This window comes from Cetorhinus maximus, chromosome 5 (assembly GCF_964194155.1).
Source record: "Cetorhinus maximus chromosome 5, sCetMax3.hap1.1, whole genome shotgun sequence".
Classification (NCBI taxonomy): Eukaryota; Metazoa; Chordata; class Chondrichthyes; order Lamniformes; family Cetorhinidae; genus Cetorhinus; species Cetorhinus maximus.
The window spans coordinates 101,036,559-101,058,304 of NC_135883.1; the positions used below are offsets into that span (position 1 = coordinate 101,036,559).

General features: G+C 44.5%; 1 protein-coding gene across 1 annotated transcript in view; it reads left to right on the forward strand.

Moving 5' to 3' along the window:
- LOC144680831 (uncharacterized) overlaps positions 1–21,746 on the forward strand; it is a 108,580-nt gene that overhangs the window by 51,771 nt on the left and 35,063 nt on the right. Inside the window, exon 5 of the mRNA XM_078542262.1 lies at positions 4,919–5,025. Within this exon, the coding sequence (XP_078398388.1) occupies positions 4,919–5,025 (107 nt within the window). The remainder of the gene's footprint in view (positions 1–4,918; positions 5,026–21,746) is intronic.

A 21,746-nucleotide genomic window follows, 5' to 3' on the forward strand; every position in this document is an offset into this window, starting at 1 on the left:
CACTACATTCTGGCAACAATGACAAGAACTGTCGATCTTCAGTAATGTGCCTAAGGAGTGTGAGGCCGGACCATCACTTTGGTCTGAAGGCGGCACAGGGAAGAGGCCCTGGACTGAGACACCTGCCTTTATCTTGTGCAGAAATGTTTCATGTCTGAGTGAGAAGAACACTGCTCATCAGAACAAAGAGCCATAGGCAGGGAGACATTCTTGGGAGTTTATTGACAAGATTGAACAGTATGCACAAGTCATTAACACCCATGTCCAGGCAGTGTAACTAATTCATCTTAACTTTCCTAACGCTGCCGCTGCATCTTGGTGCTCCCCGGACATCCATAGCGGAGGTGGAGGCAGCCTGCTGACTGCAACGCCCTGTCTGTGATGACCTTGGTGGGTGTCCTCTGGAAGGCCGAGACTTGGAAGGCCCCAGCCTGCTTTCGGGGTCCTGCTGTGTGGCCGTGGCACCTTCCTCAACCTGTGGAGCTGGAGCTGCTGAGGTCACAGAAAGCAGGGATTCGGATGGGCTGGACACTCCCGGAGTCATCTGGGTGGATGGCCCCTCGTCCCTATGGGAGCCTGGGAGTGCCAGGCTGATGCTTTGAGGAACGGGGGTAGCTGAAATAAGATCAAGCTGCCTGGCACCCCTCTCGCGTACACACTGTGGAAGGCCAACTATTGCATTGACGATGGAGTTGAGCCCGCACAGCAGTGCAGGAGCGACATCCTGGACAAAGGTCTCCATGATGGCTGCCATCCTACTGGTGCTGACTTTGGTGCATTGGCATGCTAGCGCTATCACTTCAGAGTGAAGGCAGACAGGCTCCTCCATCGTGCCTTGCGATCTGAGGACTGCAGAGGACATCCCTTCCTGATGATTGCGAGCTTGCCTTTGTAACTCAGCAACTGTGACATGACCGAGTCCAGAGGCTCGTCATTTGACTCAGACACAGCAAATTTCTGGCCTCCAGCAGTTCTCCGAGTGCCAGAGACCTGAGAAGTCCCTGCTCGCCGCATGCTGTGGATCAGACAATGCGAAGTGCTCACCAGATTGTGATCCCGAGGCTACTCTAAAGCTAGGTCCCATCAAGGTGTGTGTCTCTGCGCTGGTGGAGGGTGTGGGTGAGCGCTGTGACGGGACTTCAGGCGGGTGCCTCCAAATTCCTCTTCAGAGGTTTCTTCGGAGCTTGATTGGAGGCCGTGAGTCATGGACTCCGTCGGCTGTTTCCCAAATGTGCCTGCGGAAGCAAGGAGAGATAATTAGTGCATGGCAGTGGCCTCTGAAACAGGACGCATCACTCACGGCATGGTTGCCTGATGGATGTTGCACTGCTGGACCCTCATTTGGTAGACCAGCGCCAACCTCATCATCAGCACGGGACCAGTCCGGATCGTGGCCAGCCAGCTGGATGGCTCTGTTTTCAAACTCCATGAGGACCTTGATTTCAGGCATTCCTCCACCAGTCTGCGACCTCTCCCTGTTGTTGTGTGCCAGCTTGCCCTACATGGATAGAGATGGAGAAAGTGTAAGCAGGACACCTGCCAAGCCAGATGATAAGTATGCCTGGCATGTGTGGGCTGTCCCATGGACAGGACAATGATGGTGAGTGTGAGAGAGTGAATGGTTGGCCTGAAAAGCTCAGCGCTACTGGGGTGGGGGCAGGAAGAGGGCGGGTGACAACGTCACAGCGAGCACAGGTTGAGAGCTGCACGATAGCTCTCTGAAGGCAGAAATCTGACTCGGGGAGCTGCAGACCTGCAAATAATAAAATAAAGCTGCAAAAAAAATGTCCATGCATTACAATCAAGCACCTGAAAGCATATCTCATAAAAATGCTATCCCCAGATATTTCTTTTTATTCTATTTCCTAACAGAGATTTCATCCCGACTTTGGATGAGGTTTCATCAAAAAATGCAAAGGCCGCCTGGCTGATTCACCCATCCGCCAACCATAAGGTTGGACAGGCCACAAAAAATTGCAGACAAGTGGGCCGTTAATGGGCTTAATTGCCCTCTTAATTGTCGGCCGGCACGCTTCCAACTTTTGCGCGCACCCGCCAAGCAAAATATCGCTTGAGAGTGCGATGACGTCAGGATGCTTGCCTGATGTCATCTCGCTTGATTTCCCACCTGATCGGGTCAGGCACGTGCTCGCCCGCGGTACGTAAAATTCTGTCCATGATGTCCCTTGAACCGGCAGTGAGTGAGGGCCATGTGGATGTGTGATGGGTTTGTGAGTGTGTGAGTTGAGAGTGATGAGAAGAGTGACTTAACCTGATGGACAGAGATCATTCATCTTCTTGCGGCACCGGTTGTCTGTCCTCTTCTGAAGGGCGTTGGCGCTGACCACAGTTGCCATTGCTTCCCAAGCCTGGTTGGTCACGCCGGTGCCCATCCTGCGGCCAGGCCAGGAGTAGAGGAATCCCAGTGGGGCTCCACATCATCCAAAAGGCATTCTAGTGACATGTCGCTGAACCTGAGGGCTGCAGTCTTTTTGCCTTTCATGGACATCTTCCCTGCAGCAGTCGTGGGCTGGAAGTACTGAGATGTGTGCACATGGCTGGACTTTAACTATGGCGCCTGGTGTGATGAAGCGGCAAGGTGATGGCAGGTGGTCAAATGAGAGCCTACCCACCATGAAAACAGCGTGTTTCCCGTGAATGAATAAATAATGTGGCATGTTTGGGACGATACAGTGTGAAAATCCGCCATCGCACCGGCGGGTAAAATGTCATTTTATCCGCCCACTACTGCACTTAAAGAGCCCTGTCAAATAGCTTCGTAAAACTTTGTAAAACTTTCATCTGCTATGCACTGGGGCTCCCAATGCCCATCCTCAACTTAAGAGTGAAGCAAAGCCAAGATTGTATGGTAATCAAGCAGCAATACTCGCTGACTAATTCCCTGTCCACTGACTTAAATGGCATAACTACAAATAGATCAATCCTGAGGGATCCATTACATAATTTTAGAGCTTCTAATGAGGTTTATGTCCCTTAGCAGCACAGCTTCAAAATTGACTCACAAATTTCTTTGCCACAAAATACAGCATACTGAGCATTGGCCTGTGGACTCAATTTCACAATCTTTTCTCAAGCCAGTGAGGCTTAAAATCAGTCCTTAAAATGTCCATAATCCTGCCTTATATAAAGTTGAATCTCTATTGTTATATTGATTTTATGGGGCGGGGGGTTGTGCAGGGGCGGGCGCAAACCTGATTGACGCCCCCGATCAGGTCCGTGCCGCCATTTACGTGGGCGGGCCAATTAAGGCCCACCCATCGTGACACTCGCCCGGAAGCGCTGTGTGCTCCAAGTGCAGGCAGGGAGGAATTCCCTGAGTGGTTCCCTGTGTTCGTTCGCGCACCAAAGATCCCGTGCCTCAGGGAGATTTGTTTCAGTGTTAAACTTTTAAATAAAGAATTTTTAAACTTTTGAAACATGTCCTTCCATGTGACAATGTCACATGAGCTGGGACATGTTAATGAATTTTGGACAAAGTTTTACTGATTTTTTTAAACACTTCATGAAATCTCATCCTGCCCATGGATGAGGTTCCATGAAATATGCGAAGGCCACCTGGGTTCTTTGCCTGCCCGCCAACCTTAAGGTTGGACTGGCAGCCCATTTAATTGTTTTACTTAGTTTTTAACTGACCTTAATAGGCCTTTGAGAGTTCGGCGGGCGCACAGACGAGTTGGCTGCACATCTGCCGTACTGACAATCTAAATGATGTGCGGTAACATCGGGACGCATGCCCGACTTCACCGCGCGTCATTTTACACGTCGGCGAGTGGGCCCCGCCCCCCCGCTCGCCGACGGGAAAATGCTGCCCTATAAGAAAACATTATGCAAATTAGCTCATTATGTCCAGGAATATGTTATATTAATCATAATTGACAGCCAGCAGAATTTTTGAAAAAACTTATATTAATGTAGCGCCTTTCAGGATGTCCCAAAGCTCAATAAAGTCAATGATGTTTTATACAGTGGTCACACTATACATATCATTAACTATCAAACTAATTTATGAAAAAAGCAATACAAAGTACACTAGTTTGTTTAACATAAGAAACATGACTATTTAAGGATTGTTGGTTGAAGTACATTTCTATTTTTCCTCCTATTTTTCTTCAGTTGGTTCCATTGAATTTCTTACATCCATCAGAGTAGCCAGGCAGTACATGAAGTTAGCTCACAGATTAGCCATCATCTCATTGAATGACGGAACAGGCTCAAAGGGCTGAATGGCATACTCCTGTTCCTATGTTCCTAAGTAGTTTCGGTTTCACCACTCATCCCAAAGATGGCACTTCCAACAGTTCAATGCTCCCTCATTACTGCATTGGAATAGTACCTAGATTTTGAGTTCAAGTCACAGGAGTGAGAATTGAACCCATAACATTCTGACATTAAGGTGAAGCACGTTTAACATCAAATATTTTCATTATAAAATAATTTTATGAAGCTTCCTGTAGCATGATAATTTGGAAACAAAAAGAAGAAAATACATTTTTCTATGAAGGTGTAGATTGTATAGCAGCGGGAGTCAGGCTAATATGAAGTGTTACTACTGTACTTTGTATTTCTTCTTTTTGTAAATTAGTTTGATAGTTAATGATATGTATAGTGTGGCAATGCTATTGCCAGGAGGTATCAAAACATCAGCAAGATTTACCAGTTAAGATTTCTTAATTACAGATGAGTCTGTTCCAGCATTAATTACAGGATTGGGATTGTAAAATATTTACTTGTGTTTTTGATTTGCTAATTTCAATTATTTTATGGGTATTGTCACTGAGTCAAATTCCTATATGCCTGTTGCACATGTATTTCTTGTAAAACCTAACCGGCACATATTTTCTGTTTCTTTTTGTTTAGCAGACTATATTGTAATAATCTTCCTTGCTTGTGCTCATAGATTTAAATGGAAATAACTACATTGATCAAGAAGATATACAGAATATCATACTTCGCTTAACTAATGGGATGATCGATGAAACAAACATGTTAACATTGACTCACTTTGTAAGCAACTGTTTTATTTAAATTTGTCATAATTTAGCACAATAATATGGGGCTGGATTTTACACTGAGGTATAACCCGTACCCCAGTGTAAATTTCATGGGTGAGCTCGCCTCCGCTTAGGCAGCTCGCACCACTTTAATTTTTTAGGCAACAATCCTTGAATTAATATGAGGTGGGATTTCCATCCATCTCCAGGAGGACATCATGTCCCATTGAGCTGCTGGCCAATTGGAGCACCAAGCAGGAGTGATGGCCATTGCTGATGCTGCAGGTAGGCGAAGGAGGTGGTGTTTAGTGATGGACCTGGACAATGCCTTGAGTCCAAGATATCGCTGGGGCCAGGCTGTCAGGGACATATTGGACAGGCAGGGAGGAAGGTGGATGTGGGGAGGCAAACCTGTGGAAAGCGGCCTCCAATTGACACAGGGGGCCCAGGAAGGAGGCATCCTTATTTCACTGACCAGCTGCCCGCAGGGTTAAACCTGACAGGCTACAAGTTGGGTGCAGGCCTCTCCCACCACCCGTTATATTGAGGCAGTGTAGGATGAGCCCCTTAATTGGGTATTAATTACCCATTTAAGGGCCTCAATTGGGCTATGGCAGGTGACCCAGCTGACCTCCTTCGGCGCTTGTAAAATCATGTTGGGGTGGGTGTACTGGAGGTGGGTACACTGTCAATGGCATGGCTTCCTAATTTATGGGTCCACCCAACTGTTTTCCTGCCTGCAGGTGACCAGTAAAATTCAGCCCATGAAGTTCAAGTCATGCAAACAAAACCCACAAAACTTGTACAAAATTAAGTTTAAAAAATTCATACATTTCTTTTGCTAGTTCCAGTCCCAGAGATTTTCAGAGATTTGTCCTTCTTAAAGGTAGATGATATGTTCCCTACCCTACCCAAACCACCAAGTGGCCATGTGGTTTTTTTTCACTTCGTTAAAGGTTGGTCTCCCTCTACTCTTCTGGCATCCACTCCTTCAAGCACCTTGCCCTGCTTCACTCATGTCATCTTTCTTTTAAAATTCTCATTAATTATTGTCCCTTCAAGCTTCACCCCAAGTTTCTTCCTGGATTATCCACTCTCCTTTCATCCTCCAGCTTCTACAATAAGTGAGTTTCACGTCAGTTTCTCTTGCCGTGCCTTCTCTTACGAACATACAAACAGATGAATTAGGAGCAGGAGCAGACCATTTGGCCTCCTGAGCCTGCACTGCCATTCAATAAGATCATGGCTGACCTGATTGTGGCCTCAACTCCACTTTCCTTCCTACCCCTATACCCTTTAACTCCCTTGTCAATCAAGAATCTGTGTAATTCAGCTTTAAAATTTTTCAATGACCCTCCCTCCGCCACTCTCTAGGGAAAAGAGTTTCACAGACTCACCACTCTCTGAGAGAAAAAATTCTCCTCATTTTCATCTTAAATTGGAGACCCCTTATTTTAAAATTGTGTCCCTTGGTTCTAGCTTTTCCCACAAAGGGGAACATCCTTTCAGCATCCACCCTATCAAGTCCCCTCAGGATCTTATATATTTCAATAAGATTGCCTCTCATTCTTCTAAACTCCAATGGATACAGGCCCAATCTGTCCAATCTTTCCTCAGAGGATAACCCCTCATTCCAGGAGTCAGTTGAGTGAAATAAAAGCAAAATACTGCAGATGCTGGAATTAGGAAATCAAAACAGAAAATTCTGGAAAAGCTCAGCAGGTCTGACAGCATCTGTGGAGAGAGAAACAGAGTTAACGTTTCAAGTCCGCTCTGAAGACGAGTTGTGCGGACTCGAAACATTAACTCTGTTTCTCTCTCCACAGATCCTGTCAGACCTGCTGAGTTTTTCCAGCATTTTCTGTTTTTATATCAGTTGAGTGAACCTTCTCTGAACTGCTTCTAATGCAATTATCTCCTTTCTTAAATGAGAGCAAAACTGTGCACACATCTAGATGTGATCCCACAATTACCCTATACAACTGTAGCAAAATAACCCTACTTTCATATTCAATTCCCCTTGCAATAAACAACAATATTCCATTTGCCTTCCTAATCACCTGCTTCTCTTAATTCACCAATCCTGTGTCCTTCCTAAACCTTTTCCTCCATATCTTACATCTCCATACCCATCACCACATCTTTCATGTGGTCTCACCATTCATCTAGGCTCAATCATCACAAGACCATCTCTGATCACTTTGTTGTAATTTTCACGTCCCACATATCTCATTTTAACTTCCTTTGCCCCCCCTCCCAAGTCACTTTCAGTTATACCCTAAAACTATTTAGCCTTTGGTTCCTTATTCACCATAATATCTCCAGCTGTTGATCAATTGATCCTCAGCTCCACCTTTAATATCCTCGTCTCCTTGGCTGTAATTCCCCCGGTACAGCCTTGAGGCAGGTGAGATAGGCCTTCCCCAGTAGTTCAAAACAGACTCACAAAAAGTCAACACCCATTTGACACCATCCCCTTAAAACATGAATGAGGGGTTTATTGGCTTTTTGGGAATTCCTCAGGAAATATGCAATCTTAGGGCAGAGCAGGTGCCAGGCTGCACTGCTCAGCTTAATTGACAGTGGCCTAGAAACTGGCTGCCAATGAAAAGTTGAATTTTAGTAACTTTTAAAATATTTATGTCAAACCAGGAGGAAAAGGGTTGTTCCTTCCAGCGCCATGGGGAGAATTTTCTGCCCGTCAGGCGGCCCGGTCGGGAGCAGGCGCGGAGCTGATTGCCGCCCGCGATCGGCTGTGTGCCACCATTTTATGTGGGCAGGCCAATTAAGGCCTGCCCAGCGTGACGTGCATCCGGAAACGCCCAGCGCTACCTGTGCATGCGCGTGAAAGAGCACAGAAATCTCCCTGAGGCACGGAGTTGCCTCTCAGGGAGATTAATTTGATTATGAAAAATTGAAAAAAAAATTTTAAAAATTATTCGACATGTCCCCTCATGTGACAGTGTCAGATGAGCTGGGACATGTCTATGAATTTTGATAAAAAATTTTATTTCATTAATAAATGCTTCATGAAACTTCATCCCGCCCGTGGATGAGATTCCACGAAAAAATGCGAAGGCCGCCTGGGCTCTTCGCCTGCCCACAAACCTTAAGATTGGACGGGCAGCCCTGTCATTTGTTTAATTGGATTATTAATGGCCTTAACAGGCCTTTGACAGTTTGGCGGGAGCGCAGCCGACTCCGGTGCACACCCACTGAACTGAAGATCGGAATGACGCACAGTGACGTCGGGACGCATGCCCGACGTCGCTGCACGTCATTTTACGCATCAGTGTGCGTGGGCGGGCCCCGCATGCCGAAGAAAAAATTCAGCCCCATAGCACTCCTACTGTCACTGATGGTTACAACTGGTACCCCATGCACAGTTCTTCTGTTTCCCTGCTTCTAGCATTAACCTGTGGTAGTTGTCAATGAGACCAGTGGACCAAAATTCATTCATGTACTAGACGGACAGCCTGTGGAGATGTGACAGGCATCAGCAGCTTGCCCGGATTAGATGAGCCTCAAGTCACAATTTCAGGCTGGCATCTGGATTCCTTGCTTTGGGCGCACATTCTAGCCTCATTGCCAATTTTGCACCCAAAGTTGCCACTAACAAACTTTACCCCAAAGATTTCAAAGAAAACTATAATTTTACCACATTATGCAAATGTCCAACGGTTTTTATCACTCTGTTGTCAGGCCCTAGTGCCTATCTTAAGTCTATGTGCACTCCAAATGGTGCAGTGTTAGAGCTGGAAGGCTATGTAGTTCAGTCAAAATAAAAAGCCTTGAAATGCTCATGATCTGGGAAGTCTTGGATCTCGGCAGTGGCTGCAGGTAGCAATATTACAGCATCTGGGGCAACATGGCTTTCTGTCACCAGGATGGGCACTGATTGAGAATCCAAACATCCTTTTATCTTGAGAGATGACAACACAGTTCTTTCCCATTGCATGACTGCTCCTGCTATTAGAGCACACTTCATTGATCTGGGGAAGAGCAGAATGTAGATCAGTGATCCAAAAGAAAACCCGATTCATTTGGTCTCCTATCCTATCCAAGGCACAGGAGCTGGTTAAGTGTATGGTCCCAGTATAAGCATTTCTGTGTGATGCTATTATTAGTGCTACAGACTCCTACAGGAAGCTCCCTGCTGCAGTATGTATTAAGGTGATCACATGTTCCAGTGTTGGTGGCATACACCAAAACACCACACAGGCTGGTAGATTCCTCTACACTTTGCAACATGCAGTAGGGGTTTTCTCAAAGACAGTCCAATGCATTAAGCAATTGATGGTGCACAGAAAGAATCTTTTTAAACATTAAGGCCCTAAAAGTTGCATCTTTATCTTCTTCAATAGAGTTAGAGCGTAAGCTTGTATTCCGGTGAGATGTTTTCAGGAGCATCTTACCACTTGAATTTGCTCCTGCTCACTTATTCTCAGTGAATCACCCAGTGCGGATACCCCCAACTCACTAACTTTGGAGTGCTGATTTCTGTGCTTGAAAAGGGTAAGAGGAAGTAATGGTACATCTTCTAGATTGTTTTCTCTCTGTCTATGCTTCTGAATGGCTCAAGATATCTGATAAACCTAGAAAAATATTCAACAGGGTTAACACATTGTAACAAGGGTAAGCAGTAGCAGATGATTAACAGTTCTTTGCACTATCAGATTGCCATGTTGAGTGTGTGAGAGCTGCATATAATGAGAAAAGGAAGGGACGATGCCCAAGTATACACTCTTTATAACCAATATCCGGCCATGTGCAATCTTGCATGTCCTTTCTCTGACAATAATGTTGATGATGGATTCCTCTATTGGCATTAGGTTGTGTATAAAGGCAGAATCTCCCCCAGTTCTGGCATTCACCCTTTTATTGTGTGTGCACTTCTGCAATAGTGGAAGTGAGTTAAACTGTGTCCTGTTGAAGAGTTTTGTAGAAGTCTGAGGCAGCTTAGGATAATGTGTGTGATGAATAAGGAGCATTAAGCGTGGCCAATAGGACAAGTAGTTGCGAAAGCAATAGCAGGTCTTGACTGTATCAATACAATCAGTAAGAAATGTAATGGCATGTCCCATTATGATTGGGGGGAAAGGTATCTGGGAAGTAGCTATTGGAAGAGCAGGAAGCAGTGGTGTAGTGGTAATATCACTAAGATAGTAATCCAGAGAACATGGATTCTAATCCTACCATAGTAGCTGGTGGAATTTAAATTCAATTAATGAATTAGAAGCTAGTTTAATAGTCACCAAGAAACTGTTTTTGTAAAAATCCATCTAGTTGACTAATACCCTACCTGGTCTGGCCTACATGTGATTCCAGACCCAAGTAATGTGGCTGATTTTTAACTGTCCTCTGAAATGGCCTAGCAAGCCATACAGTTGTATCAAATCGCTACAAAGTATAAAAGGAATGAAACCAGATAGACTATCTGGGATTGAACGGAAACAACCTAGGTGTGGTTTAAAGGTTAAGGTTAAATATGTAAATATATATTTTACATCACCGGTAACATAAGGTCACATGACAACAGAGCATGGAGAGAGATAATTCTATGTAGAGACCTGTGCTGAGACATAGTTAATATAATATTCAGTAAAGGTAGAGTATACCAGTCTTTCCTGCAGCATTGTCTGTAAGTCCAGATGCACAACTACAATAACAGATAGTGACAGTGGAAAAACATGACAAAAGGAGAAAAAAGTGAAGAGCCCAGTGACTGGAAGAAGCAGCAGGAGAAATGGCCTCAGGATGAGGATAGCATGGGAAGACCTTCAAATGTAGTCCAGAGAAGCCAACAGTAAAAGGAAGACATGGAAAAAATCTGACCTTTACCAGAGTGCTTCGACTATGTGGAAGGCCCAGATCAAGCTGAAAGTGGCACAGGTTTGCCAGGTACAGAACAACATCAAGACTAGCAGAGAAGACTAGCAAGGAGCAGATTAGTCTCTTACTCTACACCACAGTCAATAGTGCAGGCGACATAATGGTTAGATAGGGCATAAACAAAGACACAGCAACATACAAAGAAGTTATCAAAGCCTTTGATACTTTAGTCTTCAGAAAATCACCATTATGGAATGAGCAAAATTCAATAGTCGCACCCAAAAACTAGCAGAGAGCAAAGATGCCTTTATGAATTAGCTACATCGATTGGCTGAAAATTGTGAATATGGAGCCCTGAAAGACAAATTAATTTGGGATTGCATTGTTGTGGGAGTCTTAGAAGAGACACTGTCAGATTTTCTGCAGTCGAGGGAAGATTTGACCATATCAAAAGCTCTACAGATAACAAGGCAAGCTGAAGAGAGAAAGCAAAACAAAATTTTTATTTGAGGCAAGAAAGAAATATTATGGTGAAAAACGGTTGAGACAGTCCAATTTATCGCACATAGAAATTGCAGCGCACTTAACCCCAAACAGAGATAAAGAGAAGAAGGCGTGGTAGCCACCATTATTTAGTGTTCTCAGTGTGGCGGGAAAAGGCTACATTGGTGCAAAGAATGCCCTGACAAAAATGTGGAGTGCCGTTTCTGCAAAAAGAAAGGCCATTTTAAATCAGTTTGCCACAGCAAACAGCTCTCAACAAAACAATTAAAGAAGAAACAGTCAAGATTCAAGAAATGTAAGGCATTCAAGAAGATGAAGAAGAAAAAGAACCAGAAGTACAATTTTTGAGAGGAATTACAGGATCAAATCGGAACTATTGGAGTGCAGATATTCTGGTCCATGTACATAACAAACTTCAAGTTAGACACTGGAGCAGGAGTTTCACTTCTTTCAGACACAGAAAAGTGGTTATAACCAGACTTACTCTAGCCATTGACCATAAGACTCCATGGTCCAAGAGGTATTCAGCTGAAGGTCAAGGGAAAATTGACTGCTAAACTCCAGTGGAAAGGAAGAGAAATCATAGAAAATGTGTATGTGATCCAGAATGAAGAATGTCCACTGTTAAGTCGAATAGCTTGCACAGATCTACAATTCATCTTTAAAGGAGTTAAATTAGAAAATCTTGAGGAAACCAGACAGGAGATTTCGCTGGAACAGCAGGTGAAGGAACCAGACAAACATGTGCAAGGCAAACAGCAAACAACAGCAGATGCATTGTGCCGCATCCCTGTTGGGAAACCTGAACAGGGGGATCGTATCTTGTTCAGGACGTAGAATCATACGGCTCATTAACTACAAAATTCCTACCAGCAACTACAGAGATTGAGCGAAATACAGCAAGTAAAGTACAGAAAACAGGTGAAGTATGTGCCATAATTAGAGAATACTACAAAAATGGGTGGCCAGAAAATGTTCCAAACAATCTCATCCTGAAACAGTACTTTGAGCAACGCAGAGATCTCCGTATTGTTGACAACTTATTAATCTACGATGGGAGGTTGGTCATACTAAGCGTCCTCAGACTCAAAATCCCTCAAAGAATACCTAGGGACACCTAAGCATTACAAAATGTCATGTGAGGGTGCTAAATTCATTTCTGTGGCCAGGAATTTCAGAAGGACATGATTTCAAGCTGCATCACTTGTGCAATCCACCATCAAGAGCAAAAAGAACCATTGATGGTATCCTCATTCCTTTCCAGACCTGGGAAAGTCTCAGAATTAACATTTTCAAGCTCAAGGGGAAGACACTCCTCATAGTTGTTGACTATTACTCCAGATGGATTGAGGTTAAATGTCTTCATGGAACAACATCCAAAGCAATCATTAATTTGCTAAAAGAACTTTTTGCCACACATTGCGTTCCAAATCTTATCATTTCAGACAATGATCCACAGTATGTGAATGAAGGGTTCAAGAAGTTTACAGAATACTATGGATTTGTCCACACAACTAGTTTGCCCAGGTACCCATAAGCAAATGGTGAAGCAAAGAGAGGAGTAAGAATGGTCAAAGCTTTGTTGAAAAAGAATGATGATATCAACTTAGCACTGTTGAGCTACCATTCCACATCACTTCAGAATGGGTTGGCTCTGTCAGAACTTCTGATGGGAAGAAGACCATGGACTCAATTTCCTGTTCTTCCACATATGCTCATACCATATCTAAAAACCACTGACATTGAGAGAGTAAGGGAGAAGGAGGATGAGTATCATGCAAATCAGACCAGAGTGTGTGAGAGTTACCAGAACTCCAACCAGGTGAATCAGTCTGGATTAGAGACCAGAATAGAGAAGGCCAAGTACTGAAAAAGACACAAAGTCTGAGATCTTACCTTGTAGAGACTGAGAATGGGATTATGAGAAGAAATAGAAGCACCAGGCATACCAAAAAATGAGTTATCAATCTGTTGAAGCTACAATACAGGACTACTTGCATACCAAACAGTGGAAGCAGCATACGATAGACAGAGCTAACCGATCCCACAACCAACGGATCAGATCTAAACTCTGCAGTCCTGCCACATCCAGTCACGAATGGTGGTGGACAATTAAGCAACTAACTAGAGGCAGAGGCTCCAGAAATATCCCCATCCTCAAGGATGGGTGAACCCAGCACATCAGTGTAAAAGATAAGGCTAAAGCATTTGCAACAATCTTCAGCAAAATGTGCCAAGTTGATGATCCATCTTGGCCTCCTCTGAAGATCCCCAGCATCACAGATGCCATTCTTCAATCAATTCAATTTGCTCCATATTATATCAAGGGATTGTTGAAGGCATTGGATATTGCAAAGGCTGTAGACCCTGACAAGATTCATGCAATAGGACTGAAGATTTGTGCTCCAGAACTAGGTGCGCCCTGAGCCAAGCTTTTCCGGTATAGCTATATACTGGCATCTACCCGGCAAAATTGCACAGGTATGTCCTATCCACAAAAAAGACAAATCCAACCTGGCCAATTACTGCCGCATCAGTCTACTCTCTATCATCAGTAAAGTGATGAAAGGGGCCATCGACAGTGCTATCAAGCCTCACTTGCTCTGCAATAACTTGCTCATTAATGCTTAGTTTGAGTTTTGTAATGGTCCAAACATGGGCAAAAGATCCGAACTCCAGAGGTGAGGAGAGAGTGACTGCCCCGACATTGACCGAGGAAGAAGGATCAAGGGACCCTGGCAAAACTGAGTCAATGGGAATTGGGGGAAACTCTTCACGGTTTGGAGTCATACCTAGCACAAAGGAAGATGGTTGTGGTTGTTGGGGGTCAATCATCTTAGTCCCTGGATACCACTGCAGGAGTTCCTCAAGGTAGTGTCGTAGGCCCAACCATCTTCAGCAGCTTCATCAATGACCTTCCCTCCATCAGAAGGTCAGAAATGGGGATGTTTGCTGGTGAATGCACAATGTTGAGCACCATTTGAAACTCCTAATATACTGAAGCAGTCCTTATCCATATGTAACGACCTGGGCCTGAATTTTACGCTTGTCAGGCATGCGCAATCGGCGGGCCCAGGAGTGAATGGAAAACCGTCACTGGACCGTGATCGGCCCCCCAACCACGATTTCATGCTGGCTGGTCAATTAATGTGAAATGCATGCTGAGAAAGGCTCAGCACTGCCGCTGGGGGGTGGGAAGAGGGCGGGCGCCAACATTACCACAGGTGCTAGCGCTTCCACTGAGCTCCCTGATGGCAGACAGATGCCTCAGTGAGCTACAGACCTCCAAATAATAAAAGAAAGCACAAAAATGCTGCAAAAAACATCCATGCGGCACAATCAAGCACCTGAAAGCAAACCTCATAATAAAAACAGTCCCTGATATTTCTTTTTATTTTAAAACATAACGGAGATTTCATCCCCACCTTGGACGAGGTTTCATCAAAAATGTAAAGCCCGACTGGCCAGTCTGCCAATCGTAAGGTTGGATGGGCCATGAAAATTTGCTTCCAATTGGGCCGTTAATGAGCTTAAATGCCTGCTTAATTGTCGGCGGGCGCTCACCCGACTTTTGCACACGCCCTCCGAGCGAAATATCGCATGAGAGCGCGATGACATCTGGATACTCACCCGACGTCGTCTTGCATGTTTTTACGCCCATTCAGGTCAAGCATGCGCCCACCTGCGGGATGTAAAATTCTGGCCCTGGACGACATTCTAATTTGGGCTAAGTGGCAAGTAACGTTCACGCCACACAAGTGCCAGGCAATGGCCATCTCCAACAAGAGAGAATTTAACTATCCCCCTTTGACATTCAATGGCATTACCATCACTGAATCCCCCACTATCAACATTTTGAGGTTACCATTGTGTCGAAACTGAACTGGAGCAGCCATATAAATACTATGGCTACAAGAGCAGGTCAGAGGCTGGGAATTCTGTGGCGAATACCTCCCCTCCTGACTCCCCAAAGCCTGTTCACCTCTACAAAGCACAATCAGGAGTGTGATGGAATACTCTCCACTTGCCTGGATGAGTGCAGCTCCAACAACATTGAAGAAGCTTGACACCATCCAGGACGATGAAGCCGACTTGATCAGCATCCCATCCACCACTGATGTACAAGGGTAGTAGCGTGTACTGTTATGACCAGTGAAAAGGGGTGAACTGGCTCCCCACTATTCAACCTCCTCGGTTGGTCACAACAAAGGTTTAAGCTTCTTTTTCATGAGGATATGCCTTTTCTAGATCAGAATGAATTTATCTATTTAAGCTGTGAGCAATAAAGAGCTAATCAAACAAGGTTTCCTTGTGTCAAAGAATGGGCAAATTTATTAACCCCTAAACCAGGGGAAAATAGTAATAACACATCAAGCATTCAGCTCTTATGCAGTCATTCAGTGCCACACACGTGCACGCACACTCACACTCACACACACACACAAACATACACACACAGAGATATCAGAAATAAGGGGAGCTGAAGTCTAATTTTTTTAAATTCTAAAAGAATACAGTTAAGTGTCCTTTGATTGTCCTTGAGGTGTAGATTTTATATGCTGCTACCTAGTTGGGTTAGCTAGTTTCTTCGATTCGGTCAGCTGTAGAAGGTGTTGCAATCATTACGAGATCTCATTCGCTGGCTGGCAGGTTTCTGGTAGAGTTGGCTTCTTGAACCAGGTGACACTCTTATTCAAAAAGAGAGAGGGAGAGAGAGCAGCTTTCAGCCTGTTTCCTCTGCTGAAGTCTTTCTTGACACTGCCTGTGTCACTTGTAATCTCTCTCTAGTGGCTGGGCAGTCTTGTCTTGAAATACCTCACCCATTATGTATTCCCAAGAGGTTTTGGGTATGTCTGTCTGTGGCAGCCATTGTTTCAGTATCCACCACTTTGCATTTTTAATATCTCTGCCTTAGACAGTTACGATTTTCGATGGGTGTCTGTATTATAGGATATGTTTCCCTTCACACTCCCCTGAAGGTGACTAGTTCATTTCTCACCTTCACCTTGGAACATGGCCTTGCATTTTTAAGCAGTTTGCTCTGCCTCAGTTCAAATTGCAAAATTTCCAATCAGTTGAAAGTTGAAAAATCTCATTTGAAATAAAGGACATAGCCTCATGACAGTACCATCTACAAGATGCACTGCAGCAACTCACCAAGGCTTCTTCAACAGCAACTTCCAAACCTGAAAGCTCCATCACCTAGAAGGACAAGGGCAGCAAATGCATGGGAACACCACCACCTGCAAATTCCCTTCCAAGCCACACGCCATCCTGATATGGAACTACTTCACCGTTCCTTCACAGTCTCTGGGTCAAAATCCCAGCGTTCCCTTCCTAACACCACATGGACTGCAGCGGTTCAAGAAGGCAGCTCACCATCATGTTCTCTAGGGATGGGCAATAAATACTGGCCTAGCTAGCGATGCCCACATCCCATGAATAAATAAAAAGGTGAGTGCAGGATTGATAGCTCTGGGGTTAAAATAAGGTGATGCAATGCTGTGCAGTGAGGAAGGGAAAAGTGAAAAATAGTTTTCTCTTTGTAGTCATGCTAAGGTTGTTAAATGTTTTCCTACACTACAGCCAGGTCCTGTGAAAAGTGCAGGTGGCATTGGTTGACTCTGACAACCTGCTCCATTGCTTCTGAATAATTTGTTTACTTACCTGTCACAATCAGAGGAGTAGAAAACATTCTTTCTGCTGCTCGCTTGCTCTATGAGCACCCATAAGCTGTGTCAGAAAATTCGGGGGCCCTCCTGGATGAAGTTATGATGAATGCTGTGTCAGAAAATCATTTTCCACTAATCACCATTGAAATATGTAGGACTCCTTTAAAGGATGCAGGCTGCTTTTGTAGCTGCTGGCCTGCTAGATTTCCTGCCCTCCCAATTTGCAAGCAGCCTTTAAGGCGTCACTTTGTGCTGGTGTTCAAATAAGGCCTGACACTGAAGCAAAATACTGTGGATGCCGGAAATCTGCAATAAAAACAGGAAGTGCTGGAAAAGTTCAGCAGGTCTGGCAGCATCTGTGGCAAGGCAAACAGAGTTAACAGGTTGAATTTTGTCAGGGCAGCAGTGGCCCCGATGGTGGGCATGAAAGCTAGTGAAAACCTGCCTCAGCCATTTCAGACAGCCCCAAACTGATTCTGTGTCAATCAGGCAATTATCTGGTAATTGGAGGGCTGGCAGCTCTTCAGTATCAGCAGCATCACTAGAATCAGTGGTCACTGCTGGGCAGGTATTTGGTAAGGGCAGCAGGGGTGTTTCCAAGGTGTTTCCCTTGCCATCAGGGGACCTCTGTGGACCACAGAGTGCACAATCAGAAGGGCGCTACCACCCTAAGCATTCCCCGTAAACATCAGAGGGCATATTCCCCACCTCTGGTAAAATGCCAGTGACAAAGGGAAAAGGCCCTTCAGTGGCCCTTAATTGCTGCCCTCCACTTTCACCACCACTGAGAATTCCATGGCAATGAGCATTCTATCCACAACCTTCCTTCCTTATTCTCCACTACCCTTCCCCGCAGTGCACTCCCAAGGCCCCCATTGAATCCAGCCCAACGTTTCACATCCGTGACCGTTCATCAGAACTGGGAAAAGTTAAAAATACAGTAGGTTTGAGCAAGTGAAAATAGGACAAATAACAAAAGGGAAGGTTTGCGATAGATTGGAGAGCAGGAGAGATTAAATGTCCAAAGTCTGCATGCTGTGAGGACAAATGGAGTGGTACTGGCACAAGTAAAACAAAAGATGTATCTAAAGGAGGTGTGAATGGTAGGATAATGAATAGCTGCCATCCGAAAGCAAAGAAAAGGAAAAAAGAGAGAAACAAGAGAGCAAGAAAAACAAACCAGCAAGGAAAAAGGAAACAAAATAGGGGCAGAGGTTACTATCTAAAATTGTTGAACTCAATGTTGAATCCAGAAGGTTGTAAAATGCCCAGTAGAAAGATGAGGTGCTGTTCCTTGATCTTGCATTGAGCTTCCTTGGAACACCACAGGGGACCAAGGACAGGGGACAGTAGCATAATGCTAATTTTACTGGACCAGTAATCCAGAGGCCCAGACTAGTGCTCCGGAAACGTGAGTTCAGAACTCCCACCATATGACAACTGCAGGAATTTAAATTCAATTCGTCAATCTGGAATTTTTAAAAACTAGTCTCGTTAATAATGATCATGAAATTACTGGATTGCTGTCAAAACCCATCTGGTTCACCCAATGTCCTTCAAGGGAGGAAATTTGCCATCCTTATCCAATCTGGCCTACAGGTGGCTCCAGACTCATACAATCTATTTGGCTCCTGACTGCGCTCTGAAATGGCCTAGTAAGCTCAGTTGTAGACACCTCATCAAGGTCTGGTCAAGGGCAATTAAGGATGGGCAAGAAATGCTGGCCTTTCCAGCGATGTTCACATCCCAAGAGTGATTGAAAAAAAGATCAGAGTTGGAGCAAGGTGCAATATTAAAATTATATGCAGCTGGAAATTCAGCGGTGTTCCACAAAGTGGTCATCCAGTTTGTGTTTGTTCTCCCCAATTTAGAGGAGACCACAGTATGAATACGGTATACTAAATTGAAAGAAGTACAAATAAATCACTGTTACGACCATGTGAAGAGGGGTAAAAATTGATTCCCCTAATTTATCAGTCCAGGCCTGGTTGTAATAGGGTAGTTGTGAATTTAGTGAGGATGTGCCTTGCCAATACTGCAGGAGTCCCACAATTTATGTTTTCTGATTATAAATAATTAATTAAACAGTTTTCCTGTGTTTAAATCAAAGAACAAGATAAGTTTAATGACCCTACTTCCCAAATTCAAAAAAAAACTAGGTAAATTGTAAGATAAAAGTAAAACATTGCGGATGCTGGAAATCTGAAACAAAAACTGAAAATGCTGGAAAAACTCAGCAGGTCTAACAGCATCTGGGGAGAAAAAAAACAGAGTTAACGTTTCGAGTCCATTTATCCAGCATTTTTCTGTGTAGGTAAATTGTAACCCTCATTCACACATCGCACTCATTCCCTGGGTCCACACACACACACTAGTACAGATAGGTGAATATGAGTATAGACTGAAAAGTTTTTACAATTCGTGAAGAAAATAAACAATCAAAGAAATATATGGTTAACTGACTTTTGCTGATCTCGATGTGGCGTTTCTACATTGCAGCCATTTTGCTCAGTTGTCTTACTGGGTGTAGCTGTACGGAGCAGACTTACACATTTTATCCCCAGAAGATCTTGGTTTGCAGTAGATTGCTCTTCTTGGGATGGTTACTCCGCCATATCTGTGCACAATACTTCCAAGAGAGAGAAAGAGACACGGCTCTTGCAGCCTTTCAGTATATCATTTCCATCTCTGCTGCTCTTCCGGTGAGATACACAGTACTTAAAGTCCTGCTGGCTGTATATTCCAGAGGAATTCGATTACTGTGTGTGCTGTAGTCATTGTGTTGTAGGACATCCTATCAACATCCTGGGGGGATACCATTCACCAGAAACTGAACTGGACTAGCCATATAAATACTGTGGCTACAAGAGCAGGTCAGAGGCTAGGAATCTTGCAGTGAGTAACTCACTTCCTGACTTCCCAAAGCCTGTCCACCATCTGCAAGGCGCAAGTCAGCAGTATGATGGAACACTCTCCACTTGATTGGATGAGTACAGTTCCAACAACACTCAAGAAGCTTGACACCATCCAGGACAAAGCAGCCTGCTTGATTGGTACCCCATCTACAAATATTCACTCCCTCCACCACCAACACACAGTGGCAGCAGTGTGTACCATCTACAAGATGCACTGCAGGAACTCACCAAGCTTCCTTAGACAGAAACTTCCAAACACATGACGGCTATCATCTAGAAGAACAAGGGCAAGAGATGGGAACACTACCGCCTGGAAGTTCCCCTCCAAGCCACACACCAGTCTGATTTGAAAATATATCACTGTTCTTTCACTGTTGCTAGGTCAAAATCCTGGAACTCCCTCCCTAACAGCACTGTGGGTGTACCTACACCACATGGACTGCAGCAGTTCAAGAAGGCAGCTCACCATCACCTTCTCAAGGGCAATTCATGATGTCAATAAATGCTGGCCTAGCCAGTGACACTCACATGCCATGAGTGAATAAAAAAAAAGAGCAGGTAATTACATTTTGATATCTCATCTCTGAAACTTTTGACGAGTTTCAAGATAGTGTGAAAGTCAACAGGAGTTGAGGTCTTTCACATTCCTCAGGGGGGTGTGAGTGTCTGTTCCTTTTCATCCAACTTGGAGTGGAATGTAAGTTGTATACTCAGCTGGCTGGCAGCCTTTCCATTTTCTTAATGGGTAATGGGTATATATTAAAATCCAGCCAAAAAAAAGACATTAGATATTGTATCTTTTTCTTTCAAAAGAAAAAAACCCTCATAACAACCTGGAAAGAGTGTTTGGGTCTTTGGACATTGAGAATAGAGGAGGTAAAAGGGCAGATGTTGCATCTCCTGCACTTACATGGAAAGGTGCTGTGGAGAGGGTATTAGGGTGACTGAAGAGTGGACAAAGGTATCACGCATAGAATAGTCCCTATGGAATGCTGAAAGGGGAGGGGAAGATATGTTTGGTGGTGGCATCATGCTGGAAGTGGTGGAATTGGCAAGGATGATCCATTGAATACGGAGGCTTGTGAGTGGAAAATAAGGACAAGGGGGAACCCCACTGTATTTCTGGAAGGGATGGGAAGGGGTGAGAGTAGGAGTGCGCGAAATAGAACAGAGGCAGTCACAGGCTCTGTCAACCACACTGGGGGCAGGAATTCTCAGTTGAAGAACATGGAAGACGTATTAGAACTTTTAGTATAGAAGGTTCCATCATTAAAACAGAAAGTGACGGAGGCAGAGGAACTTGGAGAATGGAATTGAGTTCTTACGGGAAACAGGGTGTGAGGAAGTGTATTCAAAGTCTGATACTGATTGCATGCAAATGAGGCCTGACCAGGAAACTAGCTTGGATTTCCTGCTGATTGCAAGGATAGGCAGATCAGATGCATTGCTGCCTAATCTACGCCACACACAAATATTGTGTTATCTTTGAGAAATGCCAGGCTGAATTTTCAGGCCCCTTGCTCAGTGGAATCAGGGTGGTAGCACCCTGAATTTGGTGGGTAATGATTGCCATCATATTGCTCTTTTCACTATGGCTGTGTCAATGCTTCTCCAGGCTAGAGTGCTTCCCAATTCAGGTGCTAATGGGCAACTCATGACTTACATAGGATTCTGCCATTTTTGGCATTAAACTGGCAGAGCACACACTAGCCACTCTCGTTGGGCATCAGCTGGCGGTTCACCAAAGAGGATCCCACTAAACCAACATGATCCATTGTTGCTTGACTCCCCCTGTCTTCAGGGATTGGTGC